At 40.8% G+C, this 12239-nt stretch overlaps 1 protein-coding gene across 1 annotated transcript in view; it reads right to left on the bottom strand.

Annotated features, from left to right (window-relative positions):
* Positions 1-3568: 3568 nt before the first annotated feature.
* The window catches only part of RORB (RAR related orphan receptor B), a 168381-nt gene continuing 159710 nt past the window's right edge, over positions 3569-12239 (bottom strand). Inside the window, exons 8-10 of the mRNA XM_063128563.1 lie at positions 9188-9298; positions 7102-7214; positions 3569-4448 (exon numbers count right to left, since the gene is read on the bottom strand). Of these exons, the coding sequence (XP_062984633.1) occupies positions 4293-4448; positions 7102-7214; positions 9188-9298 (380 nt within the window). The 3' untranslated portion in view covers positions 3569-4292. The remainder of the gene's footprint in view (positions 4449-7101; positions 7215-9187; positions 9299-12239) is intronic.

The raw sequence follows: 12239 nt of genomic DNA, 5'->3' as shown, positions 1-12239 counted from the left end.
ATTGCATTTGGAAACAGCTTGGTTTAATTGAGTGTCTTCTATTACCCTGTTTTCCTAGCAATCAGTAAAGTAATCTTTCCATTAGAAGGAAATATGACTCTTGGAATTAATTCTTTATACAGAGAGCCAGCAGGAGTGACATTTATACAAAATTAAGTCCCTGTAGAAGTGTAACAAGCAGTCTACATCTGTCTGCTCAGACACTGAGAATAAAGTGGCTCAGTGCTCTTACATTATCAGAATACAATATAAAGTGTTATTGCTGTGTGGGTTCCAGAGGAAGAGAGACAAATCAAGTAAAGGAAGAAGGGATGTTCTTTACAAGGACAGCTTCTGTTGTCTCTGCCCTGTTATTTGAAGAGGAAAAGCAGAAGAAAAAGAAGCAGAAGAAGCAGGAGGTAGTCCAAGGCTAATCAATGAAGGTTTTTGTATTTATGGGCCTGTGGCTCATACCCTTATTTTGTAAAACAAGCCTTTGTAGTCACTAAAAAACCAGTGACGTGTATAATGTAACTCCTGTCTTTCCCTCAGGAGCTCTGCAAGAGAAAAAATAATGGTGGTCCTATACTGAAGCCAAGCAGATGGAATTATCTTATGGTAGTGGTGTGGGAACTAGTAGATTTGATCATGGTTTTATCTTAGACCCTCAGTGTCATTGGCTGACTTTTACAAAATATCTTTGAAATAATTCCACTGTCATTTTAGACAGGAGCTGTTGAGACTAATAAATACTATGAAGTGCAAGATTTCTGTGAGCCCCAATTAAGGCCAGGCCCTTAACTATTCTGTTATTCAGTTCTCTGATTTGTAACAGAAGACAGACATTTATAAATTATGGGTGGTATTCAATTAACCCCTCCCCAGCAATGGAATGGGTTCTGTCAATGGAAAGGAGAGGGCGGCATTTCCCTTCTTCCCTGCATCCCCCCCCCCCCCATGCACCCTCAAAATTACTCTGGAGGGCTGGGGGACTCTTTGGAACAGATTTGGTGGGCGGTGCAAGAAGCTGCAAGGCAGAGGAGGGGAAATTCCAGTTGTGTGAGCAGGAGTCTGTTTGCAGGATGTTGGATTTCACCCTCTGTTGGAATACCTAGGTAGCACATAAGATTTAATACTTTAAGAGAAGGAAAGATAATTTTTGTGTGGACTGCTAGGTAATATATTCCTAGTTTGGAAAATGGGGGTGGTGGCAATGGTTTTAGTAACAACAACACGTTATTTGTATTGCAGTTGTGATATGTATTTTCCAAACTAAAACCTGGAATGCTGAGAAATAACTACAATCAAACTATAAACTACATATGGTGATCGTCTTGACTATTGTGATTGAGAAGGAAAGTAATGTCAAAGGCTACAAAGATTGGCTTCATATCATACAAAAGATGCAAGAAGTGGGAACTCTTGGAATGCAAAATAAGGAGACGAGAGCAAGATTTATCCCAACCATCTCAGTATATCCAGTGTAGGAGCTGTACATAGATGCCTTGTGTCTTTGAAAGCATCTACTATAACCATCCTTGGAGATTGTTAGGGTGCAACTGCACACTCAAGGCATGTACTGTAACATGTAGCTTTTCAGAAAAACTGCTAAAAGGAAACAAAGCCCTATGAAGAGAGACTGAAAGAACTGGGCATGCTTAGCCTGGAGAAGAGAAGATTGAGGGGAGACATGATAGCACTCTTCAAACACTTGAAAGGTTGTCACACAGAGGAGGGCCAGGATTTCTTCTCGATCATCCCAGAGTGCAGTACATGGAATAACAGGCTCAAGTTACAGGAAGCCAGATTACGGCTGGACATCAGGAAAAACTTCCTGACTGTTAGCGCAGTACGACAATGGAACCAGTTACCTAGGGAGGTTGTGGGTTCTCCCACACTAGAAGCATTCAACAGGCAGCTGGACAACCATCTGTCATGTATGCTTTAGGGTGGATTCCTGCATTGAGCAGGGGGTTGGACTCGATGTCCTTTAGGCCCCTTCCAACTCTACTATTCTATGATTCTAACTGCGGCCATTGTAGAGTTAGAAGAGATTTCCATTGCTCCTACTTTCAGAATTCTTTCCACCTTTACAACCATGGGGATCGGGGGGGGGGGGGGAGTGCAGAATGTCCTTACTACAAAATCTCCTAGGGCCTGATGTATATAAGTGTGTGTGTGTGTGTGTGTGTGTGTGTGTTTATCCATCCCCCCTAGCCATGATAGCATGTGGCCCTCAGGGCCAAAAAATATGTGTATCCCTGTTCCGGGGCCAGTGGAGAAAATGTTAAATAGAATAATAATTCCCGTATTGTGGATTGAGGATCTATAGTAAATAGATCACAATTAATAATAAATCTGTTTGTAGATTGAGCTATTAGCCTAGTTTTGTCAAGAGGTAACAACCGAGCAATCAAAGCTCAGGATATGAAGTGAACCCATGAAAACAGCTGTTTACCCAGACACTGGAATATTACATTGCATTAGATGATGGGAATGCATATCAAAAGCCTCCACTCTTACCTCACGACTCACAGCAATGTCTTAGCGGATGACTGGTTGGTTGTTCTTGTAACTTTTATTTTACTTTTCTTCAAAGTTATATCACTGGGCTTGCTCCAATTGTCTCTTGCGCAATATCAGAGCAATATTGAGCCCTATAACAATTTTTGTTTTAGGAAGTGTTAATAAAATAAACTCTCTTTCTGATTCACAAAACAAATGTATTGTTTGGGATAGTGTAGTTTTTACTCTGTGGTTTAAATACTCTATTGGCATTGTGTCCTATAATATTATGTTTAATATATGCTTTATCACTATCACTGAGAAAAAAAAATATCCTCCATTAACTTTCTCTCTGTCCATTCGAATTATCCAGACAAGGCTTTGGCACCAATAATACTAACCTGACTTTTCATTCACTGACTGCGTACTGCATACACATTATATACAAACTGATCAGAAGTGGTACCATCTTGTCATTATATATGGATGGCAGAGCAAAATCCCAATTGCCCAACATAAAACGAACACATTACATGGAAAGTTAAAAAATGCAGGAGAGCATCCTTCGAAAATAGGCATTTTTTTTAAGCTACAGCAAATGTGTGCGTATTCCATATATGTATGTGTATATATGTACTGTATTGGGATATAGCAGGGATGGCTAACTGGTGACTCATAAAGCAATTTCATCCAGCCCCCAGTGCTGCTATTTGAGTCAAAGTGTGGTTAAAATCTCGTCTGCCATTTTATTCAGAGAAAGGAAAATTGTTTTCCCAATGGGGTGTGTGTGTGAGAGAGAGAGAGATCGAGAGAGATCTCCTTTACTAATACTGCGTCTCTCTTCTGATTTTTTACATAATGCCCCTGCTGAGAGGTTGCGCGTGCAGCAAAATACTGACTGCTGTTAGGATAGAGTAGCCCCTGAGAATACCAAAGTTGACCATCCCTGATATATACAACCCATATATACATCGGACATGATCCTTGCCTATGTGTCAAATGATCCTCATAGGTGAGCCTTGTTTTCGCCATCTCCCCTCAGTTCACACATATGTAATGGATCAGTGAATGAATAGTCCCCAAAGCGCACTCATGTAACCTGCTCGATTGGAAAGGGACAGCCGGATGGGGATACAGAAGGCACACACAGTCCACCCATTGCCTGTACCGCTCTGGAATGCTGCATGCACACACCTGTGCACATCCACTGAGGGGAGCAGGGAAATGGGGCTCTTTTAAGCCACCAGGGAACCCTTCACAGGTGCTGCACTCACACAGGGAAGGCTCATGCCCATATATATTACATACACGCACACCTATTTCCAAGACAGCTACAAATTGCCACATGCATTTAACTAGCTAAAAACATAGAAATAGGTAAGTTTAGTTTAGTGGAGTTTTCTTAAATTATATTTGAACAACAAACAGCAAGAGCAATACCGCAAATTACTCCTCTGTTTTCATTTATATCTACAATAAACATCTATAAACAGTTGTCTCCCAAAACATACCCCCAATAAAATAAAATCAAAAATAAAGGTAACACCCAGTGTTCTATATTTGCAATTTTCTGGTAAGTTAAAAAATAAAAAGGGGAAATTAACAAAAAGAAGAGAAACGAAAACAGGCCCCACTCAGAGGTGCATATTTACATTCTTCAAACTGTAGCGGTGAAAGGTAATTCTATTAAGTGCAGGACATTCCTAGTGTTGCAGTAGTGACATTTTTAAGAAAGTCTTCATGAAAACAATTCTTTTGTCTTAACAGTGATGCATTCCAGGACTATGTGACATATTCTATCTTTCCCTTCACTTGCAGCCAGTGGTAGAGTCTGGATTGAATAGTTCCTTGTATAACGGAGGAAACAGTGTGTTCACTATATCGGGATGAGATTGTTTAAATACCTGCAGTTTTTCTCCATGCAGGTTGCAAAGTGCAGTGATAGTTGGTATCTTGGCTACTAACTGTAAGACAGAGACAGACAAAGAAGCAAAGGGAGAAAAGTTTTATTCTGAAGAAATAGTTTCATGAATCCTGCTTTTGAAATAGATTGGCTCTCATAATACAATTTTCTCATTCAAAAAGCAGCTGCAATGGAAGGGGCTCTGATTTGGACTGGGCCACTGGGTTGTTGAATGAGAAGGGGTTTTAACCATTCTCACTCTCTGGGTTCCCCTAATCACCTCCCTCCCTGCTATTACCTGGCTACCTTAAGGTTCATCTCCATGAGTACAGGCTCTTCCTAATTCACAAGATCAGCTTTGGAGGCCTTGCTTTTTGCATCATCAATCTTTTTAGTGCTGTGGCTATGGAATACCCTCCCTATGGAGACAGACAGGCTCCCTTTTGGCCTTCATTTGCTCTAACGTGGAAAAATCTCTCTTCCAACAGATGTTCAGTATTTAAATTTCTACTGCTGCCACTGTTTGTACTTTATTTTAGATGACTGCCTTTTTATGGTAGCATTTTTAATCTGTATTTTATATACACACACTTTGCATTTCTTATGTTGTATAGTTTCTCTGAGTTCTCTACGGACATTAGAGAAGGGTATAAATTAATTACATACAGTGGGGTTGGGAGAGAGGAAGAATGGTGTGGCCTATCAGCCATTTCCCAAGCCCTGAGGATCTCTAGTTTATTTTATTTTATTTTATTATTTTATTTTAACCCTGCTTCCCTTTACCAACCCCTGCATTGAAAACAATAGAGGAATTTTTTAGTATGCCAGCCCCAGGCTGGCATAGCTGAGGGGCCCAATCCTGGGGCCCCTCTTGAGATTGGAGGGGCTCTGGATTCAGCAGATTCAAAGTTATCTGTGCCCTGAACCTGCTCTCTCCCTCCACCCCGCCTCCCACACACAAAGTCCCATTTTAAGGCTTTACACGAACTACAGCCAGTGAGAATACTGTTGGTAGTAGCTTTCTACCTGTGGTGTTTTCTATGGAAATCGGTCACCCTTACTGGTTGAACTCTTACACTGGTAGAAGGGCACCTCCATCCAATCTGAACTCTTTGCAGCCAGTGGATCTGGGGGAATTGGTAACTTGCTATTTAGCCATGAATTTCTTGCCTGTATATCTTCCTTTATGTGGCTAATAGGAGCTCCGAGAGTCAGATTCACCCTCCACTATCCTGCAGACACCCAAATTCCCTCCAGCTGCTTTTTATGTTTATTGCTTATTGAATTATTTTTAAAATTACATCCTGCTTTTCTTTGTAAAATAAACCCAGTTTGTTAAAAAGTTCACGAAATGCAATAAAAACCATTCAAATTATAGTAAAAACAGTTCAAACTGCTAAAATCAATTTTATACGATAGAACAAACAATTCAGCATAAAATAGGGAGCAGAACTTTAAACAACCAGAAATATCCCTTGTAACAACTAGACACCTCTGGTAAATAATTTTTCTTGTTAACTGTTATACAAGACCCCAGAGCATAGGCACTCAAACTGTTTTTTCCCCTTAGTTTGAGTTCACATAGTATGAAAGCTTTTATTTCAATATTAAAGTTGTGTATTTTTGTGGAATTAGTGTCTATAAGCTCATCTTAAAATTTGGCAGTATCCGTTGTTTATGGCAGGGGTACAGAGAACCTCGAGCCTAGGGGTCAAATCTGGCTCTCCAGGGTTCCTAATGTGGCCCTTCAGAGTTCTCCAGCAGGCCCCACTCCCTTTCCTCAAATATGGATTGTTAGGGTGTTTCCCAGCTCTTCTGCAGCCCCCCCTCCCAAAGGTTGAAGTGTCTCTCCTAAGGCCTAGTGACTGGCAGTAAGAGCTTCACGCTAAAATATGCAGGTATTTTGCCTCTGCCCCTTGTTGCCTTCAGCCCTGCCAACCACTAGAATGTGGCCTTTGAGAGTTTCTCTAAAATGGAATTTTATCTGTACTCCATCCTGAGATCTTTATGATATAGGGCAGGATAGAAATGTTTTAATAAATAAATAAATGGCTCTTGGGCTGAAAGAGATTCTGCACCCATGGTTTATGGGCTATTCAATCAGTTGCTTGACTTGTATGCTTTCTTTCCACTAGGGCGAAAGTCCCAAGGCAAAGAGGGAGACTCCATGATCACATTTCCAGGTGCACAGCAGACTGGCTTTGCATTGGTTGCAATGGACTTTGTTTTCTGGAATAGCCTCTTAAAGACATGGAGTCGGTATGTGGACTAGTTTTCATAGGATTAGGTCATTTCCATTGGTTTGGCTTTGTTCTATAAAGGAAACTCCTGTGTAAGCAAGCTACCCTATGAATTTCCTATGAACAGCAGAGCCCTCCTTTGATACACGTTAGAGATCCTGTGCCTGTAGTGAATACCTGGATCTGGGTAATTATTTTCTCTATTGTGGAATGCTGGGCCAGATCTACCCTACTGCTTTATAGTGGTATTGAAGTGCACTGACAACTGTTGGGGCACATTCCACATTCCATATACCATTTTCATAGTGTTATTTCCTCCTTTTTTTTCCACATTTGTAATGATTTGACATGAGGTGTAGAACTGGCAATCGCTAACAGCCAATCAGAAAAAAGGTGAAATTAAATGCAAGGATGTTTATTTACGAGTGTGTGCATATTGGTCTCTCTACACATTAGTGAGTCAGGTTGTACTACCTTTGCCAAAGTCTCATCATCAAGATGATTCTTCTGGATCACATGTTGAAGTGCAAAATAAATCTTTTCCTGAAGCTTCTGGACCTTCCTTGGTTCTAACAGCCAAGCTCGATCTGGCCAACAATAAAGTAACACAAAATAAAGTCATAAATTAGAGCCAGTAAGAAGATGGAAAGAAGACCCATGAGAATCACTATTAACTGTCAAAAGCACTGTAGCCCCACTTTCTGGAGGAAATGTAGTATTTTAATTCTCAATCACCAAAGAGCCAAGTTGAAGTACCTGGGTTTGAACTGATCCTAGCTTTCACATTAATTGCCAGCAGCAATGTAGTTCCCCCCAACCCCACTGCCTACTTTGCCATTCAGCCTTCCCAGCCAGAGTAGGCCCTTCACATATTACAAGCGTATCTTGCAGGTTCTGGGGAAAGCGTAAGTTTTCGTTTTCCTACCATCCAATTCAGTGGGCCACTCTGTTAGTCTATGACTGAGCCATCTATGAATCTAAACACATGACTTTAAAGGGCATTGCACTGAAAAGAAAAAAGGAAACTTGCTTCCAAGTAAATGTGTTTTGAACTGATAGGCCATTTGGCTTTTCTGATTATGACTGCTGAATCTTCCCACAACTGGCAGCCCTGATCAGTTGCCTGTTTTCCAAATCCTTTTGTTTCTCTGTCTTCTCCATGAGAGCTCTTTTATGGCCAAGATGACTGGCTGCTAGTCAGATATGCAGGATAGATGCTGAATGTCCCCTCTACCTTCTGCTCTAACCAAAGATTTGTGATTCCTGCCTATTGGGACAGGAACATCTGAAATTTTACTGTAACTTCCATATCCTGAAATATTTGGCAGGGGGCAGGAATGGCAGTGGGCCCAGAGCCCTGTAGATCTATCTTTTCTTCTGCAATTTATCCCCCCTTTTTAATTGCACATCAGATGTGAACCATCAAGATAATGCTTAATGCAAATACAGGTGGGAGAAAACATGCATTAATTCTAGCATACTTTAGAATTTAGAATGACTACCAATAAGACATACCAAACAGAGCTAGATTAATGTGTAATGGGGACCTATGTTGAGTTATATGTCTATAGAAAAAGTATATGCCATACTTTTAATTCTTAGTATGTGTCTTTTATACCATGCTCCAGTTGGTGGATTTGGGGATCTTAGTAAAAAAACAAAAATAGATCCTGCAAGCCTGAAATCTGCCCACTTCTGCCGTACTCCTTTATATTCACATGATCACACATACATATTATATTCACATGATTGCACACAAGTTGCTTTGTGTGCAATGTTTTCTCTAAACACTAATATACTTGTGAGCAGGTGCATGCATTCAACCAAAGGGAATAGGCATTGGCTGTCTCCATACCACATCCATCCCAGCAGACATGCATATATATCACTTGCAAGAGACATTATTTTCCTTCCTGCTAATTCCACTCCTCTCCACTCCATTTTACCCTTCAGGCTCAGCTGTGTAAGCTGACAGTATTTTACATTGATCTATCACGGCCTGTTCACTCACTGCTCTGTGCATGTGATAAAGGATGAGCCATCAGATTATGTGCTGTGAAGCACCTTAAGGAGCCTGCCACACGGAGCAGGGTGAACTTACCCTTTACTCCAGACTTCCCCAACCTGGTGCCCTCAGGAAGTTTTGGATGTCACCTCCCATCTGCCAGCAAGTCCAATAGTTAGGGTGGTGTGGGGAGGCTTAGGGCACCCTTAGAGGGCTACAGTAAAGGCTTTTGAGAGCAGGGTTTGCACCTTTGTTCTAAATACTTACTCAAGAGCTTATTTCTCAAATGTTTTATAAGGTGGCTGTAGTTCAGAGGTAGGACACAAGCTTTTCATGTAAAATGTCCCAGCTTCAACACCCAGCTTCTCCATTTGTAAGTTATATCGAGTTAGAGGCAAACCGCAAAGCAAAGTAAGTCCATTCAGACTCCCTTTCACTTATTTAATGTACACGTTCAGGTGAGAACAATAGTTGTTGATATAGGCTGAAAAAGACTGAAATAGCAGAGTTTGTATGTGGGGTGAGTGGAAAGGAAAATTAATTGGAGATAACTACCTGGTGATATCAGAACAGCGGATGAAAACAAGGCAATTTCTTCCTCAGTCAGCTGCAAGGAACATAAATTCTTTGCAAAGTCAAATGCTTCGTTCACCAGGTCATCTGAACCTATATGCAGCACAGAAGACAAAGTCAACATGAAATCCATGAACTTCTAAGAGTTACTTCTCATCTGATGTTTTCCTTAAACATGAATATATGTTTAAGTAGGTGTGCATCCATACTGCATGGGCTTTCTGCATACCATGTATATATATATATATATGCCTCCAGGCATTTATACCTGTATTTCATGAGGGGGACCTGAAAGGGTTCTCTCCTATAACTGTGCATTCCAGTATTTGTGCTTAGAGATAATGTTACAAGAGAAGTAGTCTGTGATCTGCCTTGAATAGCTGCTTATTGAGATCAGTGCAAAGACATGAGTACTGTTAGTAAATTGAGGATTAGAAACACACTTTCAGTGGGGGTTGTCATGTTGAAATCAGATGCCTTTAAGAGCTGCTCAGCAAAGCTTTCTTGCCACCGTACAGGAGTGATGGGACAAGTCCCATTTGCCATTTTTCTTCCAGACATATAGTTATTAAAGGCAGAGAAGCCCCCCTTTCTTGTACATATGGTAAACTAAACAGTGCATCATATCTTGAATAAACCATGAAAATACAATGGAAAACCTGAACCAACTCTTGTATTGAACACTACAAAGAATGCTAACAAGAAGCATGCTTTTAGTCATCTTTTTAATCTTTCTGTGTAATGTCATTGTTTTACATCAGGTTATTGGTTGCTGCCAATTCAATATAACTGAGTGACCAGAAAACTGTGTTCCAAACTATGCGCAAGAGGAGAATCCAGCTAAAGTTATGTTTGAGCAAGCACAGTTGTTCACCTACTTGTGCAGGCTTAATGTGCAAGTACTTGGGCAATGGAAAGATTTGGCAGAGCTCCACTAGCACTATTTGAGTTTGTGAAATGACACCATTGGATACTGCCTATAGAATAGAATCAAGGGCAAAATTTACTTTGAAGTCAAAATCAAGTGTAAAGTTTGCATGTGCTTAATTCTACTTTTTATGTACTGGAGTTTATTTAATACATAGACCTTATGTTGGATTGTGGTCTAAATTTAAATGGCTTGCATGTGAAGATATGAACTAAATGTAATCAAATCATCTAAAACTCATAAATCAACTTTGCCTTTAGTTTTTTGTCACTTCATGATTACTAACTTAGTCTGATTACAGTTTGAGGAATGCTATAATTTGTATAAAACGCCACAATGTTTATTACTAGGGATAATTTTATGCCTCTGTTCTAATGCAGAGTGGTAAAGCAAGCTCACAAAAGGCTAAAAACTACTAAAACAAAAAATATGACAACACTATATACCAAACAGCATCAGATAAAAACCCTGAACTCAGAGCACAGTAAAATCAAATCAATACCAGCCACCCACAAATCTTAATAATCAACAACCATAACCAAAACAGTTATATAAAACTGTCAGCCAAAAGCTCAAACAAACAGAGCAACCTTTGCCTGATGTCTGAAATATTGGAAATTTGGTGCTAGGCAGATGTGTCTTGGAAGGGAGACCTATCATTGGGGTACTAAACCCAGGAACATCATTTTTCCCCAAGTGACTACCATTAATCCTGGTTTCAAGTTTCAGAAGGCTGTGGATAAACTGCCCTCAGATAAACACTATAAGTCCTTCCCCACCAGCATTCTCCCTCAGTCACATACCAGTTGGTGGGCAGCCTGCCTGTATTAATACTGTTGAATACTCAGTGGTGACACTATCTTAATTACACCAGTTCTGTCCTCAACATGTGTATAGTGGGGTGAGGTCAGCATAATTAAGATGGTGGTGCTATGAAGCACAGGTGTGCAGGCCCAGAGTTCTGCTCAGAACTGCTAGCAGCTTGCCCCCCAGTCCCTACCAGATTCCCTTTGACCTGGTAGCAGCTGTTACTAAAGTTCTGGTCCTATCTGCCTGAACTTCCCAGGTTCACATGTTGGGAGTGAGACCATGTTAATTACAATGGTCCTGGCAGAAAGTTCAGGCACATTTGTCCCAAGTGGTCTGGATGCTGGCGTTGGGCTTGGCCTGACCACCCATCTCACCTCCAAAGATGTAAACTACCTGTTAACCAGGGTTATATAGGAGTCCTTTATATGCCCCAGGCCATTTAGGTATTAACTATTTATTTATTTGCAAGATATTATATACTGCTCTACATCCAGCAGGATTCCTGAGCTGTGAACAATAAAATAAGTAAACAGAATCAGAGTACAAAAATAAAATATTAAAAATTAGTTTATAGCAATAAAACCATGGCTGGTCAATTAGGAAAGGCTTGTTTGAATACAAATGTCTTCAGCAGATGCTGCAAATAAAACAATGTTGGTGCCTGTCTGACAACTAGCGCCTGTACCACTGTGGCCAAGTCATTACTGTCTAGGAAAGGCCATAGCTAGCATACCAGTTGAAACTGGTAGAAAGCTCTCTGAGCCACCATGGCCACTAGGGCCTTCAGTGATGGAGATGGATCCAGGAGTATCCCTAGACTATGAACTTGATATTTCAGAGGGACTGCAACCCCATCCAGAACAGGGAATAAGCCTAACTCCTGGACTCAGGAACTTCTCACCCCCTGGATCTCCTTCTTGCCAGGATTCAGCTTCAGTTTATTGGCCCTCCTCCAGCCCATCACTGAATCTAGGACTTGCACAGCATCACTTGATTCAGATGTCACAGGGAGATAGAACTGTGTGACATCAGTATACTGAGGACACTTTGCTCCAAATCTACTAATGACTGCTCTCAGTGCTTCATATAGATGAGAAACAACATTGGGGACAAGATGCAGAAACCCATAGCTCAATAGCCAAGGAGCTGAGGAAGAGTCACCTAGAGTTACTCTCTGAAATAGACCCTGGAAGTAGGACTGGAACTACGGTAACACAGTCCTTGCAATACCAAAACCACAGAAGTGGTCCGGAGGATACCATGGTGACTTTACTACCTTATGAATTAAAATTAGAT

This window comes from Elgaria multicarinata, chromosome 6, assembly GCF_023053635.1.
Source record: "Elgaria multicarinata webbii isolate HBS135686 ecotype San Diego chromosome 6, rElgMul1.1.pri, whole genome shotgun sequence".
Lineage (NCBI taxonomy): Eukaryota > Metazoa > Chordata > Lepidosauria > Squamata > Anguidae > Elgaria > Elgaria multicarinata.
Note: the sequence above shows the minus strand (reverse complement) of the source record. Positions and strands in the feature narration are given on the sequence as shown.